Source organism: Rhinatrema bivittatum, chromosome 2 (assembly GCF_901001135.1).
Source record: "Rhinatrema bivittatum chromosome 2, aRhiBiv1.1, whole genome shotgun sequence".
NCBI classification, from domain to species: domain Eukaryota; kingdom Metazoa; phylum Chordata; class Amphibia; order Gymnophiona; family Rhinatrematidae; genus Rhinatrema; species Rhinatrema bivittatum.
In genome coordinates this window covers 544820476-544843517 of record NC_042616.1, presented here as the reverse complement: position 1 = coordinate 544843517, position 23042 = coordinate 544820476, and the positions used below count along the sequence as shown (strand labels likewise).

The window sequence follows — 23042 nt, the reverse complement described above, 5'->3', positions numbered from 1 at the left end:
GTTTCCAGCTCAATCACAACTGGCTGCTAATGGTCTATGACACTAAGAGCCTTCATTCACAATTAACCCAGGTTTTTTCCCCCCTATTTTCATATCATCATCATTGTTTATTTATTACACGCTTTTCCAGCAAGTGAGCTCAAAGCGACTTACAGGAAACAGGGCTTGGAGGCAACTTATCAGCTTACGTAGAACCAACTTTGGCCAGGGACCACAAAGTGTGGCTCACTCCAGAATCTGCTTATTTCTTAGCATCCAGACACATAAATCCAGAACTAGTGGGTTATGCACCTATACCAGCAGATGGAGACTGACCAAAGCTAACGCCATAGTATATATACTCCTGCAGTGACATCAGCCTGCCAGTATTCTCCATCTCTAGTAGATGACGTGCTTCAGGTTTTAGAAGGAGAAAGAAGGAAATTTAGTTTGCCCTGCTCACCTGCGGTAATACCAATTAAGAAATCCTGAGGTGATTTCCATGGTCCCTCAGATGAGTGCCTTGGTCGGGTAGCTGTTTTTTCAGCCGGCATGGACTTAGCTGTTGAAACAGCTGAAAGGTAGTGGTACAGGAAGCAGAGTGTGGCAGTGAAGGTATATGCTCTTGCTCCCTGCAGCCAGAGTCTGATTCTATTCTGAGCTTGGACGAGCTGAGCTCAGGTTTAAAATAAAAAAAGTTTTGTTATTGTAAACAGAGTGAGTTTTGTGTAGAGTTCCTCTCTCCTTTGGTCTTTGTGCTCATAGCGCCGATCCAACATGCAATTCCCACTTCGGTGGGAGTTGGGGGGAATACGGGCAGCTGGCGGGTAGGGTGGCCCTTTGAGAGCAGGGCCTAGACCAGGCTCCTTTCTTTTTTGCCATGTGGTAGACCGCGGTGGTGTTTGCATGCTTTTTCCCTGCGCATTAGGCTGCCCTCTTCAGTTCAGTTGGATTGTGTAAGTGCATCCGGTGAACTTAATTGGATGCCTAGTTTGACATTTTTGTTGGGAGCATCCATGTGTACACCTAATTTTGTAAATGCTTATTTGTGCACCCAAAGTGGTACGGCCTCGGCTTCCATAGATTTTCGTTGTGGCGTGCCTACATTTTTTGACGCCTAAATTCAGATGCTTGGTATTTGCTTTGGCAGCACATATGCTAAATTTTGGACTTTTTGATTTTTTGTGGCAGCTTATTCAGCGTACTGATAGTGCTTATGACTAAGAAACCTATCAGTCTAAGCACCTTACCTTTCCTATGGGGAGTCTGGTAGCATGAATGACGAAAGTGATCATTGTTTCCTGGCGAATGGAAATTCCTCTGGGATTGGAACCATTTAGAACTATGTCGCAGTTCTTTCATAAAGATGAGTTGCCAGTTCTGATTCCAAGACATTGAGGATGTTGGGACTGAATCCATGTCTGAGCCAAAGAAGGATCTCATATGATGGAAGCCATTGAAGAATTAATTGATCTTGAATGAGTACCCTGGAAGCTAATTTCAAAGGGGGATGAGTCTCAGCCCCTGTACCCGGCTGTGTGAGAGCAATTATGTTTTCCCAATGATGGAAGCACTTGTGTGTGTTGTCACCAAGCAGGCAACTATCCTCGTAGAAGAGGGGGAATGGCCTTAAAGGATGTTCATAATGGGAGAATTGAAACTATCCTTAAGCAGGTCTTTGAAGTGATAGCGTCCTGTTCCCTGGTTGCTCGCTCTTGCTTATTGCTCTCCCAGGAGGACTGTAAACCTTGGACAGTGATGGAACCAGCAGTTGCCTTTTTTGGCAGTTTCGAGCACTGCATTTTGGTCTGGCCACTGCCTTCAGAACTTTTTTCAAGGTTATGGTGGTAGTGGCGGCAGAGTAGAGAAAGGATGGGATTCTGGTTTGGCTGATTTGGGCCAAGTCTCTGCAAGAGTGTTAGGGTTTTGGGTGGTAGCCAGGTGTGGTGAACACCACTACCAGGAGTGGCACAGGAAGACTGGAGCAAGTGTGAGTGGTCCAGTGAGGTTGGGTAGAGTCTTTGGAGCAAAGTGCAAGCTGAGCTGAGTCTCCAGATCAAGGTGCATGGAGGTAAGGGTGAACTTCAGGAACACTGGAAGCGGGTGCAGATAAGCATTTATTTATTATTTGTATATATTTATTTATTATTTTTATATACCGACATTCAATCTGAGATATCACATCGGTTTACATTCAGGTACTGTATTTCTCTATCCCCAGAGGGCTTACAATCTAAGGTTTTTTTGTACCTGAGGCAATGGAGGGTAAAGTGACTTGCCCAAGGTCACAAGGAGCAACAGCAGGACTCAAACCCCGGTCACCTGGTTCATAGCCCACTGCTCTAACCACTAGGCTATCCCTCCTCCCCATGGAGCTACAGCACTGGAAATGGGAACAGGTATGGGTGTAACCAGAATACAGTTAAGTGTGGAACTGAAGGAAGGAAACCGGAACAAGGAAGACAGACCTTGACAAAACAGGACAAACCAGGACCAGGACTACAATGAACATGAAATACTGAATGCCCAAAGGCAGCAAGGCAAGATAAGCCCCAAGGGAAAGCATGGGCAAGCAGACAGAGCAAAAGGACTAGCCTCAAGGGGAAGACCAGGAAGATTCAGGATGGGTAAGGGGACAGGAAGGCTAGGATAGGCCACTAAGTAAGGAGGGAACCAGAAGGGCCAGAGGCCACAGGGCTAAGCAAGGACAGAACCAGAAGGTCCTATAGGCACACAAAGCAAGGCAAGAAACTGTTGACTAGAGCAGGGAGCCCAAAGGAACTCGATAGCGAAGCATGGAGGCATGGGCTAGGCGGGGTTAAATACTGGAGTCTGGGTATAGGATAGGCAGGCAATGAAGGCTGGGATAGCCAGTGGAGAGTTCTTATGGAGGACCTTTGGTGGTGAGGAGGCTGCATAGCAGCCAGAATCGTAACAAAGAGCCTCCTGGTGTTACACAAGGTGATGTCCTTATTACAGGAACCTAGGTGGTGAACCTAGCCAAGAGCAGTCTTCAGCCATCTCAATCACTAGAGTATCTCTGTGCTCAGTTCAACACGAAGCAGGGCAGGGTCGTATTAAGACGCTGTTGGTGCAGGTGCGTCTGTTGATAAACATAACATACCTGACGGTGTGGTCCTATCTACAAGTGTTCAGATTGTTGGCGGCAACCCTGGAAATAGTGCTGTGAGTGAAGGCTCATATGCTTCCCCTAACACATGTTTACAGAACTTGGCACAGAAATTACTAATGTCTTTGCTTCTCGGTGTCAAAACCTCACCAGTGCCAACTATCAAGTTTCTGATAGAATCAGGGAGTTATTGGTACACTGTCTTAAAAACCTGAACTGGGTTTCTTAACTCAGGTCTCCTTAAGGCAGAAGGCTGCAAGGGAATCTGGATGAAGGGAGGTTCCCTTCACCCTGCCATAAGAGCCCAAACTTAGAAAGCTTGAGGAGACCCTAGGGACCTCACGATGCACTCAGACAGTGGACGTTTACCTGATGCAAGGTGAGCTGTTATTTGATTCCTGCATCGCAAATTGGTCCAGTCTTACTGTATTCCTGAATATTCCTGTGGCTGCAGCAGGCCCAAAATCTGCTATACTTCAGACCTATTCCTCCTTATTGACGCTCTGTATCTCTTTTCTTACCAACAAGCAGGCATTTCACTACAACACTGTGTTAACCACACTCTGTTGCATCCATCCCAGCCTCAATAGCTTCCCCTCGGCCACTGCTGCTTGTACATATTTATCAGGCTGCAACCTGGAGCTCTCTCCATACCTTTGCAGCCCATTATTGCTTAGATACGACTAGCCGGCATGCTCCATGTTTGGCCAGACCATCTACTCTTATTCTTTTCGGTTTAACTACCCAACATCCTTCCACCAACCCGTTAAGGGTTTCAGGATGCCCTCCGTTCCAAATTCCACCCCCGTCATTGCGCCTTTTGCGCGTCTTGGGTGCATTTGGTGCACTCTCGGGCATCCTCAGCTCGGTACTCACCCATATGTGAGGACTACCATCCTGCTTCTCCTATGAGAAAGCAAGTATTGCTTACCTGTAACAGGTGTTCTCACAGGACAGCAGGATGTTAGTCCTCACGAAACCCACCCGCCACCCCACAGAGTTGAGTATGTATACGTTTTTACTTTTATTTTAGTTTCGCTTGCGCTTTTAGCTATAAGACGAGACTGAGGAAGACACCTGTGGTGCACAGGGATAATTGCAGGCTGAGCATGCTCAGTGCACTCAGTGTGCCAGTGTCAGTCAAAGCTTTGTAAAATTTTGCAAAATGGCGCCGGCCGTAGACAACACGATTCGATTGCAGGAGGTCGTTCCGGACCCCCGCTGGACCCCCAGGTAATTTAAGGCATTTTGGGGGGGTTCGGGAGGGTGGGGGATTTATTTTAAAGGGTCGGGGTGGGTTTTAGGGTGTTTTAGTGTGCCGGTTCACGATTTTAACGATTTTAACGATATTTTAAAAACCCAAACAGCGACAATACGATTCCCTCCCCCCTCCCAGCCGAAATCGATCGTTAAGACGATCGAGGACACGATTCACATCTCTAATGCTCACAAGGGGACAGTATAGAAACATAGAAATGATGGCAGAAGAAGACCAAATGGTCCATCCAGTCTACCCAGCATGCTTTCACACTTTATTTTTCATACTTTTCTGTTACTTTTGTCTCTTTAAATAACTTTTTGGTTCTATTTCTCTTCCACCCCCGCCATCATAGATAGCAGTACTGGAGCTGCATCTGAGTGAAGTATCCAGCTAATTGGTTTGGGGTAGTAACCACTGTAATAAGCCAGCTTCTCCCACACTTGTTTATCCAGCCTGTGAATTCAGTCTTTGTTGGTTGTTTGAAAATAAATCCTCCTTTCATTCCCCCTGCTGTTGAAGCAGTGGGCTGCGCTGGATATGTATTCTAAGTGAAGTATCAGGCTTGATTTGGGGTAGTAACCACTGTAACAAGCAAGCTACACCCATGCTTATTTGTTTTACCCAAACAATGTAATTCAGTCCTTGTTGGTATGTCTGAATATAAAACATCTTTTCTTCATTCCCCCTGCCGTTGAAGCAGAGAGCTATGCTGGATATGCATTGAAAGTGAAGTATCAGGCATTTTTGGTTTGGGGTAGTAACCGCCGTAACAAGCAAGCTACTCCCCTGCTTTTATGTGGATGCAAATCCTTTTTTCCACATTTCCTCTTGCCGTTGAAGCATAGAGCAATGTTGGAGTCGCATTAACAGTGTGTATGTTTATTGAATAAGGATATTCATCTCCAGGTAGTAGCCGTCATTCCCGCAAGCCACCCCCATGCCTCTTCTCTTCATTCACATCCTCTAGACTTTACTGATCCACAGTATTTATCCCATGCCCCTTTGAAATCCTTCACAGTTTTGGTCTTCACCACTTCCTCCGGAAGGGCATTCCAGGCATCCACCACCCTCTCCGTGAAGAAATACTTCCTGACATTGGTTCTGAGTCTTCCTCCCTGGAGTTTTAAATCGTGACCCCTGGTTCTGCTGATTTTTTTTGCAACGGAAAAGGTTTGTCGTTGTCTTTGGATCATTAAAACTTTTCAAGTATCTGAAAGTCTGTATCATATCACCCCTGCTCCTCCTTTCCTCCAGGGTGTACATATTTAGATTCTTCAATCTCTCCTCATAAATCATTTGATGAAGACCCTCCACCTTTTTGGTTGCCCTTCTCTGGACCGCCTCCATCCTGTCTCTGTCCCTTCAGAGATACGGTCTCCAGAACTGAACACAGTACAAATAATCACTACCCTTTTCTTACTTGATATTCCTCTCTCTATGCAGTCCAGCATTCTTCTGGCTTTAGCTTTTGCCTTGTCACATTGTTTCGCCAACTTCAGATCATTAGACACTATCACCCCAAGGTCTCTCTCCTGCCCCATGCACATCAGCCCTTCTCCCCCCATCAAATACAGTTCATTTGGATTTCCATACCCCATATGCATGACTCTGCACTTCTTGGCATTGAATCTCAGCTGCCATATCTTCGACCACTCTTCCAGTTTCCTTAAATCCCATCTCATTCTCTCCACTCCATCCGGCGTGTCCACTCTTTTGCAGATCTTAGTGTCATCCGCAAAAAGACAAACCTTACCTTCTATCCCGTCCGCAATGTCGCTCACAAAGATAAAGAACAGGACAGGTCCCAACACCGACCCTTGCGGCACTCTGCTCAACACCACTCTCTCTTCAGAGTAAGTTCCATTTAAGAACAGAAGAACATGCCATACTGGGTCAGACCAAGGGTCCATGAAGCCCAGCATCCTGTTTCCAAAAGTGGCCAATCCAGGCCATAAGAACCTGGCAAGTACCCCAAAACTAAGTCTATTCCATGTTACCATTGCTAGTAATAGCAGTGGTTATCTAAGTCAACTTAATTAATAGCAGGTAATGGACTTCTCCTCTAAGAACTTATCCAATCCTTTTTTAAACACAGCTATACTAACTGCACTAACCACATCTTCTGGCAACAAATTCCAGAGTTTAATTGTGCGTTGAGTGAAAAAGAACATTCTCTGATTAGTTTTAAATGTGCCACATGCTAACTTCATGGAATGCCCCCTAGTCTTTCTATTATCCGAAAGAGTAATAAACCAATTCACATCTACCCGTTCTAGACCTCTCATGATTTTAAACACCTCTATCATATCCCCCCTCAGCCGTCTCTTCTCCAAGCTGAAAAGTTCTAACCTCTTTAGTCTTTCCTCATAGGGAAGCTGTTCCATTCCCCTTATCATTTTGGTCACCCTTCTCTGTACCTTCTCCATCGCAATTATATCTTTTTAGAGATGCGGTGACCAGAATTGTACACAGTATTCAAGGTGCGGTCTCACCATGGAGCGATACAGAGGCATTATGACATTTTCCGTTTTATTCACCATTCCCTTTCTAATAATTCCCAACATTCTGTTTGCTTTTTTGACTGCCGCAGTACACTGAACCGACGATTTCAATGTGTTATCCACTATGACGCCTAGATCTCTTTCTTGGGTAGTAGCACCTAATATGGAACCTAACATTGTATAACTATAGCATGGGTTATTTTTCCCTTTATGCATCACCTTGCACTTGTCCACATTAAATTTCATCTGCCATTTAGATGCCCAATTGTCCAGCCTCACAAGGTCTTCCTGCAACTTATCACAATCTGCTTGTGATTTAACTACCCTGAACAATTTTGTATCATCTGCAAATTTGATTACCTCACTTGTCGAGAATGTATGGGAAGAGCTTGGGAAACTGTCCATCAACCAGTTTGCAATCCAGGCCACCACCTTGGCACTCACTCCTAATCTTCTTATTTTGTTCACCAGTCTCCTGTGCGGAACCGTATCAAAAGCTTTGATGAAGTCCAAGTAGATGACATTGAGTGCTCTTCCTTGATCCAATTCCTTGGTTACCCAGTCAAAAAAGTCTATCAGATTTGTCTGACAGGATCTTCCCCTGGTGAATCCATGCTGCCTCTGGTCCAGCAATTCTTCTGACTGTAAATAGTTCACTATTCCTTCTTTTAACAGTAACTCCATTACTTTTCCCACCACCGAGGTGAGGCTAACCGGTCTGTAGTTACCAGCCTCTTCTCTGTTTCCACTCTTGTGAAGCGGGATCACCACCGCTCTTCTCCAATCACTTGGCGCCACTCCCGTTTCTAGGGATCTATTGAACAGGTCACACAGTGGACCCGCCAGCACATCTCTGAGCTCCCTCAGTATCCTGGGATGAACCTCATCAGGCCCCATGGCTTTGTCCACTTTCAGTTTCCCCAACTCTTCCCATATATTCTCTACTGTAAATGGAGTTACATCTACTCCATTCCTCTCTATTTTTTTGTTAACTAGCGACGGTCCTTCTCCAGGTTCTTCTTTAGTGAACACAGAACTGAAGTATTCGTTTAATATTTCTGCCATTTCTTCATCTCTCTCCACACAGTGATCCTTTTCACCTTTCAATTTCACTATACCACTTTGAACTTTTCTCCTTTCACCTATGTATCTGAAAAATGTTTTGTCATCTCTCTTTACCTCTTTGGTAATCCTTTCTTCCGCTTGACTTTTTGCTGTCTTGATTACTTTCTTTGTCTCCCTCAGTTCCACCAGTTATTCTTCTTTGTGCTCCTCCCTTTGGGATCCTTTATATTTCTTGAACGCTGTTCTTTGAGCCTTTATTTTGTCAGCGACCTCCTTGGAGAACCAGATAGGTTTCATTTTTCTTTTGCCTTTCTTTACTTTTCTAACATAAAGATTAGTTGCCTTGGTAATTGCTCCTTTTAGTTTGGTCCACTGTTGTTTCACATCTCTCTCGTTCTCCCAGCCTACTAGTTCTTCCTCCAGGTACTTCCCCATTTCATCAAAGTCTGTGTTTTTTAACTGCAAAACTTGGGTCCGTGTGCTTCTTTTCCATATCCTTTTTGTGATATTAAACCATACTGTTTGATGATCACTGGTGCTGAGGTGGGCGCCCACCTGGACATCAGAGACATTACCTCCATTAGTGAGCACTCAATCAAGTATAGCTCCCTCTCTTGTGGGTTTCATTACCATTTGTTTGAACAAAGCTCCTTGCAGAGCATCCACTATTTCTCTACTATTGTTAGATTCTGCAGATAGGATTATCCAGTTTACATCCAACAATCACCACTTCTCCCTTCTTTCCCATCTTTTGGATGTCTTCAACCAGATCTCTGTCAAGCTCTTCCTTTTGGTTTGGAGGCCTGTAAACCACTCCAATAAAAATGGATGTCCCATCTTTTATTAGTTTGATCCATAGTGCTGCTTCCTTGCTTCCTTGCAGCTCAGATGCTTGGATATTGTTTCTGATATAAAGAGCCACTCCTCCCCCTTTCCTATCCTCTCTGTCCTTCCTTAACAAGTTATATCCCGGTATTGCCATATCCCAATCGTGAGATTCCGTGAACCACGTTTCCATGACAGCAACAATTTCCAAGTCCATCTCCACCATTAGGGCTTGCAGATCTAGGATTTTATTGCCCAAACTATGAGCATTTGTGCTCATAGCTTTCCAGCTTTCCTTGTTCAGGTTACTGCTGTTCCTGGACTCCTTTTGTGACTTTACTTGAGTTTTGTTCTCCACTTCTCCCTTTCCCTTTGCATTTGCATTTGTGCAAGGGAACAGATTAGTGCCTTTGATGACAGATTCATCCAGCACAATGAGCTTTTTCCTTTGGTTACTGATCTGGAATTCCTGTATGCATTGGGTTTCCTCTTTTTCAGATAACACTTCAATCTTTTTCTCAAGAACTTCTTCAGTATTTAATACAGAGAAGGCTTTTTGCACTTGTTGCACTTGATACAGTGTGTGTCTCTGCATCAGAGGTTCAATTCTACCAGAACCCTCTGTAATCTTGTTGTTTATTGAGCTTGAGTTTATTGAGTTCCTTAATGCCCTGTGTGAATGGGGGGTGGGGGGGATAGACTTGTGGATTGCACAGCTGTCAAGAACGGGTGCCTGTGGATCATAGGTCTTATCCTGCCTGAGCCCACTGTAGATCTCTTTATCCTTAACTTTTGGTTTTTCTGTGGTAATGGGGAATTAATTCCTGAATATTGTAAAGAGGATGAGCCTTTCTTCATTGAAGCTAATTGAGCTTTAACTTCAGCCAACTCCTTTTTCAAGGAAGAGAGTTCTGAACAATTGGGGCAAGCCCTAAGTTTCCAGATGATTTCCCTCAGAATAAAGGCTCCACAATAGTTACATTGGATAGTCCTCATTTTGGTAATTTGATGGTTAAAACCTAAGGAAATACCAATTTACTAATTTATCTTGTTGCCAATTATGAATTTAGGAAGGCTATATCAGGGGTGGGTAGAGGGGTAGGGTGGGAGGGAGTCAAACAGTTAACCCTTGGTCATGGATGTTCTCAGGACTCTGTATCTGCAACTGAGTTTAATAACACCCTCTCCCCGATTGGCTTTGTTGTGAACAGCGCTGCCCGCGGGTCCCCCCGCAAGCAGGCACTGACTTACCCCGTTGTTGTCTTCAGCCAACGTGGCAGGACGCCGCCGTCGGCCTGCCCACGCAGCCCGGAGGCCGCCCTGGAACTTCCTCCGCTCCGCGGTCGGAGCCGCGGCTTCCCTCGGGGCTGGGAGTGCCCCCGATGTCTTCACCATCTTCGCGGCTGGAGGCCGCAAAAGCCCCGGGCTCGATTAGTGGCAGGAGCCGCCCCCGGGGCTTCCGGCAGCGGCTGGAGCCGCTGCTCACGCTGGGCCTGCGTTCCAGGCCAGCCCTGCCTTGTCTGATGCTCCTTCGCACAGACGCTGTGCAGGCCGCTGACCATGGTCCTGCACAGCCTCTGTTTCCTGCTTCTAGGCGCACGGCCGCGTCTCTCTGCAGCATTTAAAGGGCCAGAAACAGGAAGTGCCTTGCATCGTCGTCGAGTCTTCGCTCTGGAGGCTCCTGCCTGCCAGAGCTGGTTGTAAGGTCTTATTCTCTTCGTGGAGCTCCTCGTCGTGTTCCTTGTTCCATGTTCAAGTCTTCGTGCCAGAGGTCCATGTCCAGGTGTCTTCGTTCTCTATGTCCTGGTGTTCCTGCCTTCCCGGATGTGCTTCCCGATGCCACACCTCGTCTTCGCTCTCGAGCCTTCTGGTACCGGTAGGCCGGGGTTCCCTCAGATGCAGTATCCCTGGGTGGACTGCCTGCCGGTGGACGGTCGTCCTGTGCTCCTGAGCCGTCATGTCCCGGATGTGTCTTCCTGTGCTGTCCCGCTCCCGTCGTGGTCCGTGACCAGTCTGCAAGGGCTGTGTAGGGCGCGTATCGGACAGGGTGGTCCGCGACTCAGTCCCGCGGGTGGCCTGAGTAGGGCGCCATGAGAGACAGTGCCAATGTCCATGCCTTGTGTTGCCTCCCTTGGATGTCTTGTCAAGGATGCCGTTGCATCAGCCATTTGTCTTCATGCCATGGATGCCGTCGCATCAACCCTTGTCTCCGTGCCATGGATGCCGTCGCATCAACCCTTGTCTTCTTGCCATGGATGCTGTCGCATCAACCCTTGTCTCCGTGCCATGGATGCCGTCGCATCACCCCTAGTCTTCATGCTATGTGATGCCGTTGCATCAATTTTCATGTCTTCATGTCAAGGCCCGACTGCCCTCAACCTCAGGCCAGGCCTGCTGCTCCATGCTGCTCACAGCAGGTCCGAAAGGGCCTGGAATGGTCGGAGGACCATTCACCTTCCAACATCCTCGGATGTTTGGCCATGGGAGCTTGCCGGCCTGGCGGAGGGTAGACCGTCAGCCATGCGGGGCCACCGTCAACCCTTGGTTCGGCTCAGAAGGTCTGGGTCGGGCTGAGGCCCATGGGCACACTAAACCACCAGTACATAACAGAATGCAAGGCCTTTCGAGGCCGTACATAACAGGCTTACTAAGTTTAACTAAGTTAAACCTTTACTTAGCTGGACACAGAATTTTTAGTGCTCCCTGGCTCCACACTGTGCACTGTCCACAATGGATCTCCTGCTTCTCAAAGTTTACCTCCCCTAAGCTCTGAGAAAGCCACACCCAATCCAGGTAGAACTGGTCACTTCACTGCCTCTGTTTCTTCCCTGTCACTCATTCATTCCCTAGCCTCCAGCCCATTCTTGTCTTATCCACTACCACAGGGCTTCCAAAACCTGTCCTGGGGTCCCCACAGCCGATCAGATTTTCGGGATATCCACAATGAATGTGCATGAGATATTTGCATATGCTGGGTCTTCAGTGTATGCAAATTTATCTCATGCATATTCATTGCAAATTGCATTCAAGAAGGGAGGCATTTCTCTGTCTCCAGGGGGGCTTACAATCTAAGGGTATGATTTACTAAGCATTTTCCCCATAAACACAAAATGGGAGCAACACTTTAGTATATCAGGCCCTAAGGGCTAGATGTATCATTCTATGTGGAATGATGATCTGCCATGATAGTGGGCAGGGGGGGAGGGCACTAGTGTACAGCCAGCTGCATCACAGCGGTGCGGTTTCACCTGCAGTGGTGAGGCTATGCCGCACACTATCGCCCCCATAGCACCATGCTAAAATGTGGTTCTATTTCCCGCGTTACTGCCGGTGATAATGTCCAAAACATTATTACCAGCAGCGGTACCGCCACCCCATTTCCCTAAACCCCTCCCAAACTCCACCCCTTCCCCTAATTTTACCGCTCTGATAAGCCCATTATTACGTGCGTTAGGGCGTTATAGCGTGCGATAATGGCTTAACGCACACAATAATGGGCTATCGCAGCTTGAAAAATGACCCACTACATTTGAACCTGAGCAATGGAGCATCAGCAGGATTTGAACCCTGGCTTTCAGCCTGCTGCTCTAACCACTAGGCCAGGGATTCCCAACTTTCAGGGAGGACAGACTGCTTTTCATCCTCAAAAATTTCTACGGACCCCGATATACTTCTCTTCAATTTTTGCATGCCATAGCAAAAGAAATAATGATATGCACTCCAGAATCATCCTTAATGTATATAGCTTAATATTAAATAATGCTTAGTAATCTAAACTGAATAAATAGGGAGGGTAATTTCCTAAGCTATTTAAAAACTATCCTCATAATTGAAGGTTGAAGCCAACAGTGGCCTCCACCTCCCACTCTAGCTGCAAAGGAAAAATGTAAAAAAGAAAAAAAAAGTTCTAGGCTGGTAATTTGGTGCAACCTGACAGAAAATCAGCACTGGTACCTGCAATCTAATTTTCAAAGGGAAACTGCCTTCAGAGTTTCCTTCTAAAAACTCGGGTCAGCAGGGGAAAGCCAGTACTTTTGTAACTGTGTACTTTGCTCCTGCTTTGAAGCAGATGCAAAGCAAAAGCATGAAAGTATGCATGAGGATTTCAAAATTAAATCCCTGCATGTACTTTCCCTCTCTCAATCCAGCCCTGCTCCTTTTTTCCCCACAGGTAAAAGTGTGCATGCTGACCATAGCACAGGTATTTTTTCTCTCAGTCGTGGGAAGCAGCAATTTTCAAAAGGCCTTTGAAACAATGAAACACTTATTTACCCACATAAAAAGTTTTGAAAATTACTCTCCTTGAAAATTGGCCCCCTTTTAGTCTGATTTTCTTTTATACTTTATTATTTTCTTTTAGGAGTCATATCAACTTGTATAGAAAATGGTAATCACAAATAATTTAGATTTTATAAAAAGCAAAACAATACTTTTCAAAGAGAAGAAGGCTTATGATATCTCCATTTCTGTCTCCCTAAATAGCTTTTGTGTTTAATGTCAAATGCATAGCTGGCTGTTGCCTTTTCCTCCTTCCTCCTTGATCTCTGGTTTCATCTCCCCTTTTTTCTCTCCTGGATCATGGTGGTTCCCTATCCTATCCTCTTGATCCCTCTCTCTATATCTCTAGTTCAGCATGATTCGTGGGGGTCCTCTCGCTCTTATTCACCTTAACCAGGTTGATCATGGATTCCCATCTCCAACTTTATCCTTCTTTTCTTCCTTCATACCTGTCTCATTCCTTCTCCTCTTGGTCTTTCCTCTCATATTGTTCATACCAGTTCTGTTTCTTCCTTTCTGTCAGTCATACTACTCAGTTTTTTAGTGAAGCTCTTCTCTTCTCTCTCTGTCAGGCCAGTAGCTTAGCACTTGGCAAGAGCGGGAAATGCTTCTCACTGCTGTGATCACTCTGCTGTTTCACGTTTTCCTCAGGGTACAGGAGTGGCTGCTGAAGGTTCTATCAGCCGTAGTTAGCATCTTTCTAACCCACATCCTCATGAAGTACAGCAGTGGGATTTGTGCATACCTGGGAACTCTTCATGTTTGGCCTGGAGACTCCGGAACTATGCAGGAATTGCAAGGTCTCCGGGCCAACATCAGAAAACTCTGAATGCCAGTGGCTTATTGAGGGGGAGGAGGCCAAGGACACCCGGGGGGGGCAGGGGATCCTGTCCTCCCCAGCCAAGAAAAGATCCCACAGCTGCCCAATGGAAGAAGTGGAATAGGCCTGAGTTCAGGATCAGTGCTACCGGGTGTGCACTCCCGGAGGGGGTGACGGTGGCCAAGAAGAGGAGGAGGGCCGTGAGGCTGCTGATGTACCCCATTCCATCGGTGGCTGAAATGAAGAGGAGAGCTGTGAGGCCGCCGGCGGACCCTATTCCACCAGCAGCCAAGAAGAGCAGGAGACCCGCAAGGCCACCAGTGGATCCCATCCCACCAGCGGCCGAAATGAAGAGGATGCCCGCAAGGAGGGAACCCATTCTCCTGCTCCTGTGTGCCAGCATTCGGTATTCAAACCACGTGCAGCTAGCACTACTCTTTGCTGATCTCGCAATGCATGAGATCAGCATAGAGGAAGTGCTAGCCTCGTGAGATTTAACTAGCGTAAGGCCAGCACACAAAGAGGAGCAGCAGAATGGGCTCCCCTATCTGCTGCCTATGGGGTGTGTGTGTGTGTGTGTGTGTGAATGAATTGTTTGAATGAATGAATGAATGAATGAGACCTTGACTGGATATGTGTGTATGAATGGGAACCTGACTGGATATGTCTGTGTGTGTGTGTGTGAGTGAATAGGAATCTGCCTCAGTGTGTGAGAGAGAGAGAGAGAGAATAGGAATCTGCCTCTGTGTGTGTATGTGAATGGGAATCTGACTGGGTGTGAATGGGGTCCTGCCTCTGGGTGTGTGAATAAAGTTTGTGCTGCCCCACAAATCCACTACATGCTCAGGGTGACTGGACATTAAGTTTTCAAGTATGTAATACAGTGAATTTCCATCCTTATTAATTTTAATTATTAATTATAATTATTGGGTGTCTGTGTCTGCCATTTTGAAATATTTTATTGCTGTTTGGAAAATCTTTTAATTTTGTATGAGCTCTTAATTATTGGATGTTATTCTGTTCCTTAGCTTGTTGGAGACCTTCTTTTTTATTAGTATGCTTTTACTATTAGGATTGATTTATATTCCTTGATTTTATTGTTTGATTATTTATGAGGACTGGTGATGTTTGTTTCTCCATTGCTATATTACATATAGAATCTGACTTATTGCAGTTTCCATTTCAGTTTCTGTCTATATGTTTCAATTTATACTTTATGGTCTCTTTATTCTGTTTTTGGGAGAGTGAGTCTGTGTTCTGCATGTTTAACCGAGGTGATGTATTCTGCTAACTTGCAATTTATATCTAGGGATTTATAAGTGTGGCTTGTTCTGTTTTTCCTGGTGTAATATTTGCAGTGTTGCCTTTTCATAGATAAGGTTGTTCCTGTCTGAGTGCTGGCAGTTAGTACTATATTAGTATGGGATGTTTACTGCATCATTATTCATTTAGCTTACTCAAGACTTTCTGAGAGCAAACCCACACCCAACATGTTGCAATAGGCCTAATGCCATATGGGTTTACTAGGTGACACCATAGCAGTGCATGCATTTCTATACAACAAAATAGTGCCAGCTACAGGGCCAGCCGGCACCATTTTTATATAATGGTTAGTGGATGATTCCTACCCAATTTTGACATTGAGGTTTTTTTTTTGGGGGGGGGGGGTCAATTTTAAAAGTTTAGATTACTGGAGGGAACATGTTTTTTTTGATGGGGAAAGGGTCCTGCCGTGAGACTGACAGTTTTTACTGTGTTTTGATTACTGGAAAAAACAACATTCTATGTTTAAAAAAAAAAAGGGAACCAGGAGGGGGGCAGCACAGTAATTATTCAGACAGGGCAGCAAAAATGATGAGTGGAAGGGAGAAGGTGAGTGACTGACAGATCGATACAGTAAAGTGCAACTGCGGTTACCCTGCTCCTAACTCGCCTTCTACTCACTTTCCGGCCGCGTTAGCCCCTTTAACCTACTCCTACCGTGTCCTAAAATCCCCGGGCAACCCCTTCCGCAAGCGGCATGTATATTAAATGTAAACGAACGAATTAGCTATTCCCTCCCATACAGTAACGCGCGCCCCGACTATCGCTTTTTTACCCTGCCGTTTTGCCGCGCGTTTACCCTGCTAACTTACCGCCTACCCTTACCCTAGCGTTAGAGGCAGGGGTAAGGGTAGACGGCAAACTTTCCCCCAGCCCCCGCTCACCTGCCCTGGCCGCGTCCGGTCTCCGGTGCAGCCCCAGTCCTGTCCCCTTTTCCCGAAGCAAAAAAAAAAAAAACCCCCCGAAAAAAAAGTAGCAAGAGAGCGAGGGGAGAGACGGGCAATCCTACGTTCGGGCCTGCCAGTCCCTTGTCCTCTCCTCCTGAAGCAGGGCGCGAAAAGCAACCTTGCTCCGGGAGGAGGGGGGGGGGCAGTTTAAAGCGACGAAGCGACTTACTTTTGCAGCCCCCCCCCTCCAGACATCAGCGACGACGACCGGGCAATCCTAGGCTCGGGCCTGCTAGTCCCTTCTCCTCTCCTCCCGAAGCAGGGCGTGAAAAGCAGCCTGGCTCCGGGAGGAGGGGGGGGCAGTTTAAAGCGACGAAGCGACTTACTTTTGCAGCCCCCCCCCCTCCGGACATCGGCGACGACCGCGGCTCCTGCCTCCAGCCTCCAGCTGTCAGACAGACGCATCGCACGTGGGAAAGCGGCCCCTATGCGTGCAATTGGCTGCTCAAGACGTGACGTCACGACGTTTGGCGTCACGGCATGTGACGTCACGTCTTGAGCAGCCAATTGCACGCATAGGGGCCACTTTCCCACGTGCGATGCGTCTGTCTGACAGCTGGAGGCTGGAGCCGCAGTCGTCGCCGATGTCCGGAGGGGGGGGCTGCAAAAGTAAGTTGCTTCATCGCTTTAAAACTGCCCCCCCCCTCTTCCCGGAGCAAGGCTGCTTTTCGCGCCCTGCTTCGGGAGGAGAGGAGAATGGACTAGCAGGCCCGAGCCTAGGATTGCCCGTCTCTCCCCTCGCTCTCTTGCTACTTTTTCGTTTTTTTTTTTTTTGCTTCGGGAGGAGGGGACAGGACTGGGGCTGCACCGGAGACCGGACGCGGCCAGGGCAGGTGAGCGGGGGCTGGGGGAAAGTTTGCCGAGCATCGGAGAACATAACTGTCCACTTCCTGGTACCTGTCATTTCAAATGTCATTACAGTAAAATGGGTTGCGCGGGCCTAACCTTCGCCTAACACTTCGCAGACGCGGCATGCATTTGCATGCAATTTGAAGAGAGTATCGAGCAGTAGGTGAAGAGAACTGTGCGTGCGGGGAACGAGGGTGCGCCTGGCACTGCCGCACTCTTTCTAACGCGGCATAACTGTATCGACCTGCTTGAAGGAAGGGATGGGGTGGGATGAGTGACTGAAAGGGAAGGGGGCAAGTGATTGAGAGGGAAGGGAAGGGGCGAGTGATTGAGAGGGAAGGGAGGGGTGAGTGATTGAGGAAAGGGAAGGTGAGTGAGAATGAGGAGGTGAGTGACTGGGAGGGAAGGGGAGAGGTATGAGTGAGTGAGAGTGAAGGGGATAGGGGAGTAAGAAGAGAGGGTAGAAGGTTGTGTATGTGTGTGTATGACAGAGAGAGGAAAAGGTTTGTGTATTTCTTCCTCCCCTGATTCTCCACCCCCTTTCTACTATTCCTCGACAATCTCAGGATGACTGAAAATCAAAAGTTCCCAGGTATGAGTTTATGTCTCTAGAAGGCTTCAATCTGTCCTTCTTTTCTCCACTTCCACCTAACATGTGGCACCTATTGGGTGCAAACAGTTCCTCTTTGTCACTTCTCCTCCTGGTCTGCAGCAATATGGTGTGAAGTTTTCAGGCCAGCAATAGGTCCCATTCTCACTCTCCTGGCCTAAGGCAGCAGCTGAACTAATCACAGGTAGCAGCAGCAGCCTGCTCTTTTTCTCCCCAGATAAACTTTTTTGCATCCCTTCTGGTGAGCCTCTTGGGATTGTCTCACGGATGCCTGGTTGGGAACCACTGCATTAGGCTATTTCTCCAGTATTAACTACAGACAAAACTATTTCCCCTTATAAGGAACAAAAAGATCTTTTACCATTCGTGAATTTTACTTGCAAATAATTTTGATTGCTGTCTATATTGTAATGCTCCAAGTGATTTCGGTCTACTGACACATTTTTTCACTTCTCTTTTTCTGGTCTTGTACAGCATGAAGATGGGTCAGATTGTAAGCATCAGCCATGTCATTCCACCTGACTCTCCATTTCTGTCATATGGAAATTTTCAGGATCACTGGAACAATCTGGTAAAGAAAAAGTAGGGCAGTCATTAAAAAATTAATAATAATCTTCATAGTATGGAAAATGTTTATAAACTAGTCTTGTTATGTATAGGAATATGCTATGTTTTGAATTCTATTTATGTGTTTAGTTATTTATTTTTATATATTTTATTTTTATTTTTTTTAGTATGGGTATGTGCTCCCAGAGGATCAAGGAGAAGATATGATATACTGCAGTGTTTTCTTCAAATTGATAGGAGAAAGACTCTTCACGTATCTTTTTATTCCTTTTTGTTTCTTTGGGAAAAAGCAATTTATGAATGTTATCAAGCTCTCTTCCTCTCCATATACCTTCTTAGTCAGGAAATGTAGTCCTTTCTGAAGAGCTACAGCCTGCTGTGCAAACTAAGATTTGTGCAGCATAAAAAAGATTTCCTTATCTTTGCCAGAACAATCCAGAAAAGTGAGTTATATCCCTCTCTGCCAACAGATGGAGATATAGAAAAACATTTTAAAGTTGATTTCACTCCCCCTATAGGGGTCTGATATGTCCTTCAGATCTTCTGTATTTCTCTGTTTCCAGAAGATGCTGCAAACATGTGAACTGGTGCTGCTGCTAGGAGCAGGCCACTCTTGGAAAGGCCCTCAAAACTTGGCACATGCTTCGCTGGAGCATAGGCCAAGTCTTGGGAGCACTCCAGGTGATGGTATTGGTGGGACTGATTCTCCCTTCTCTCTTGGAAACTGACTCAGATGGGGTCTGAGTTCCTGCACCGAAGAGTTAAGCACTGGGTGATCCCTGGTGACTTTGTTCCCTTGGTAGGTCTGGCACCAGGAGCTACTGACAACACATCTCCCTCTATTCTTGGAGAGCAACAGGGAAGCAGTAAAGTTTACTATTAAAAAAAAAAAAAGGCTTGCAGCACAGCCTTTTTTCTCTGGACTGTCTCCCTGTTTCCTGTGGTGCTCTGTTGGATTTGGACTTTATCAAGGGTCTGCGTTGATCACTCTCCCCTCTCCCTCCCTCTGCTTGCTTCCAGTATGGCTGTAAAAAGAGACACAAAAATGAACAGTTGAAAAAAGTATGGCAATCAAGAACTATAAATTAGAAAATAGCCATATATCTAAGGAAAATAGCCATATATCTAAGGAAATAATTGGTTGCCTACAGGTATTTAACTCACTTGCAGTGACATTTATTTTGTCACGAAAAGATCATAAAAGTGACTTGTAATACCCTAAATTATATGAGATCTTACAGTTGGCAACAGATTATTTCCTTAGATATTGTTATTAAAGCTCTGTTGTTAAAGCTGGGAATTAGCAGCTCAGGGGCAGTCCCACTCAACTTCCTTTCTCTGCACGGGTTGTGCTCAGGGAGGGGAGGAGTTGTTATCCAAGAGCAAACCAGATAAAAAATCTGCCCGCTCACTGGACCCTGGCTTGGATTCCAAAGTCCCCAGGGAGAGACAACCTGTTAAGGAGGCAGTTTGCGCCCCCCTTTCTCCTGCAGGGCGGGAGCAGGGGCACGAATTAGAGAAGGATACTCACTCGACTAGCAGTGATCCTGAGGGAGATTCTTCCCTGTCTAAGGGGTTTTCTCCTGAATTTCTCCTGGTTATGCATGAAGCCTTCCTGGCTAGGAAGAAGTTTCACAGGCATCCCAAGGATATTCCTGCCAATATTTATTTATTTATTTTATTTTATTTATTTATTTTAATTTTTTATATACCGGCATTCGCGATGGGAGTCGCATCATGTCGGTTTACAATTAACAGGGTGTGACAAGAGGAGAAAAACTTAGAACATTAACATGTGATATAAGAAGAAATAGCAGTTACAATAAAACAGGGACATAAAGTAACTTGGAAAGTAAGGAAAGCGATAGAAAATTAACAATGTGATAAAGAGAGTAACAAGGTAATATACCGTATATAATAAATTTATATAATATAATAAAATATAATATATAATATATAACATACCGTATATATAATATACCGTATATAATATACCGTATATAATAAAAGCAACATAAAAAACCTGCTCATTTAATGAGAAATAACATTATGGAATTGTTAGAGTTTATGTTTACCCTGAGGGGAGGTCTTAGTTGATTTGTTGAGAGAAAGTTCAATTGTGTCTGGAAAGGCTTTCATAAATAACCAGGTTTTGAGTCTTTTTCTGAATGTAGGAAGGCAGGGTTCCTGTCTCAGTTCTGGTGGGATGGAGTTCCACAAGGTAGGTCCTGCTGCAGAGAAAGCCCTGTCTCTGAGCGTTGTATGGTGAAAGGTTTTGGCAGGTGGAACCTGTAGTGAATCTCTGTATGACTCTCTGATAGGTCTGGTAGAGGTATGTTTTTTAAATGGTATTTGGAGGTTAAGCGGAGAGAGTTGATGGAATGCTTTGTAGATGATGGTGATGGACTTGTATAAGATTCTATAGTGCACTGGCAGCCAATGTAGGTCTTTGAGAATCGGAGATATGTGTTCTCTTCTTCTTGTGTTTGTCAAAATTCTGGCCGCCGTGTTCTGAACCATCTGGAGAGGTTTAGTATGAGAAGATGGGAGACCTAAAAGAATGGAATTACAATAATCTAACTTAGAGAAGATTATTGATTGCAGAACTGTTCTGTAGTCGTGGAAATGGAAAAGTGGTTTAATTCTTTTTAAGACGTGCAGTTTATGAAAGCAGTCTTTAGTGGTTTGATTAATGAAAGATTTAAGATTTAGCCGATTATCAATGATGGCTCCTAGGTCTCTTACGTGTGATGTTTGAAAGCCGGATGGAGGATTTGCGGTGAGATAACTGTTTTCGGGGGAAATTATGATGAGTTCAGTTTTTGCAGAATTTAAGATTAGATTTAGACTGGAGAGGAGGTTGTCAATATTTTGAAGGCAATTTTCCCAGATTTTAATAGTTTTAATAAGGGATTCTTTGATAGGGATGACAATCTGGACGTCATCTGCGTATAGAAAGTATTTGAGGTTCAGATTGGTTAATAGTTGACATAGGGGTAAGAGGTAAATATTGAAGAGCGTGGGGGAAAGAGAGGAGCCCTGAGGAACTCCCATAGTGGAAGGATAGAACTGTGATTCTTTGTTATGTATTTTGACTTTATATCCTCTGTTTCCCAGGAATGATTTGAACCAGTCTAGTGCAGAGCCTGTTATTCCGATGTTCGCTAGTTGATTTATGAGATGGGAGTGATTCACGGTATCAAAGGCTGCCGATAGGTCAAGGAGTATCAGCAGGTAGGCGTGACCTTTGTCGAGGCCCATGATGAGGTAATCTGTCAATACCTTCTAAAGGTCCCGGGGGGGCCCTGGAGGGCTCCTCTCAGGGTACAGTTCATCCCAAGAGGCCCAGGGTTGTGTCTCTGGAAGGGAATCAGGAGGATCCGGGGGATTCTGATGACCCACAGGGCGAGGGCTCTTCCTCTCCAGGAACAGATCCGGAAGGGGATCCGGATGCGGATCATTTCCCAGATCCGGATCAGCCTAAGGATGATCAAGCCTTTTTGGAGCCTATACCGGAGGGTGATGACCCTTAGGACATTCTGCTTTTCAAAAAAGAGGAGCTCTGCCCTCTTAAGCCCCAAGTTCTGGAGGAGCTGGGGGGGTCAAAGTGTCTCAGGAGGAGTCCGACAATGAAGATGTGAACCCGGTCCTCGATGGTCTTCGGGGGCCTCCCAGTTCCTTCCCTATTCCGAAGAAAATACAAAAACTCATTAGCTGGGAGTGGGATTTCCCAGTCTCTGGCCTCAAGATAGGAAAGGTTGTCTCGGTTTTACAAGGAGTGGGTCAGGATTGCCTCCGACCAGTGGGTTCTGGAGGTTATTCATCACGGCTACGCCTTAGAATTTTCTCAGCCTCTCAAGGAGTCTTTTCTGGAATCACGCTGTTTCCCCAAAAAAAACGGGAGGTGGTTCAGGAAACGCTTTGAAGGTTACTTTCATTGGAAGCCATTGTCCCAGTGCCCCAGGTGAGCAAGGGTGTGGATGCCACTCCATTTACTTTGTGGTCCCAAAGAAAGAGGGCACGTTTTGTCCCATTCTAGACCTGCAAAAGGTGAACCGGAGTTGTGAACCGGAGTTTATGCATTCCCAGGTTTCGGATGGAGACTCTGCGCAAAGTGATTGCCGCAGTCCGCAAAATGGAGTTCCTGGCATCCTTGAATCTCACGGAGGCATACTTACACATTCCCATTCGAGAGGATCATCAAAGATTCCTCAGGTTCAAGGTACTTGGAAACCATTTCCAGTTCCAGGCTCTCTTGTTCAATTTGGCCACGGTTCCTCGCACCTTCACGAAGGTCATGATTGTTGTAGCAGCGTTCTTGTGAAGGGACGGAATTCTGGTGCATCCATACCTGGATGACTGGCTTATCCATGCCAAGACAGAGGAGGAGTGTTCGCGTTCAATTCACCGGGTGATGCAGGTCCTGGAGACCTTAGGTTGGGTGATCAACATGGGAAAGAGTCACCTGACTCCACCCCTGTAGCTGGAATATCTGCGAGTGCACTTTGATACCCTGAAAGGCACGGTGGCCCTAACCCAAGACCGGATGTTCAAGTTGCAGGGCCAAGTTCGACGACTGCTTTGCCTTCCAGTTCCAAAGGTCTGGGACTACTTGCAAGTCCTAGGGTCCATGGCATCAACCCTGGAGCTGGTCCCTTGGGCCTTCGCTCATATGCGTCCCTGCAAGAGGGCCCTGTTGTCCTGCTGGAACCCAGTGTCAGAACAGTCCATTGCCCCTGCTGAAGGAAGCCAGAACCAGCATAGCGTGATGGTTAACAAAGGCTAATCTGCAGAAGAGTATACCCCTCGAAGTTCCGGATTGGGTGGTAGTGACAACGGATGCCAGCCTTATGGGCTGGGAAGCAGTGTGCCTGGGTCATTCGGCTC

The 23042-nt window shown here is 46.1% G+C and overlaps 1 protein-coding gene across 1 annotated transcript in view; it reads left to right on the top strand.

Annotated features, from left to right (window-relative positions):
- Positions 1–23042, top strand: part of LOC115085175 (uncharacterized protein C18orf63-like) — a 195792-nt gene that overhangs the window by 22867 nt on the left and 149883 nt on the right. The window contains exons 3-4 of the mRNA XM_029590877.1: positions 18063–18159; positions 18323–18408. Coding sequence (XP_029446737.1) covers positions 18063–18159; positions 18323–18408 — 183 coding nt within the window. The remainder of the gene's footprint in view (positions 1–18062; positions 18160–18322; positions 18409–23042) is intronic.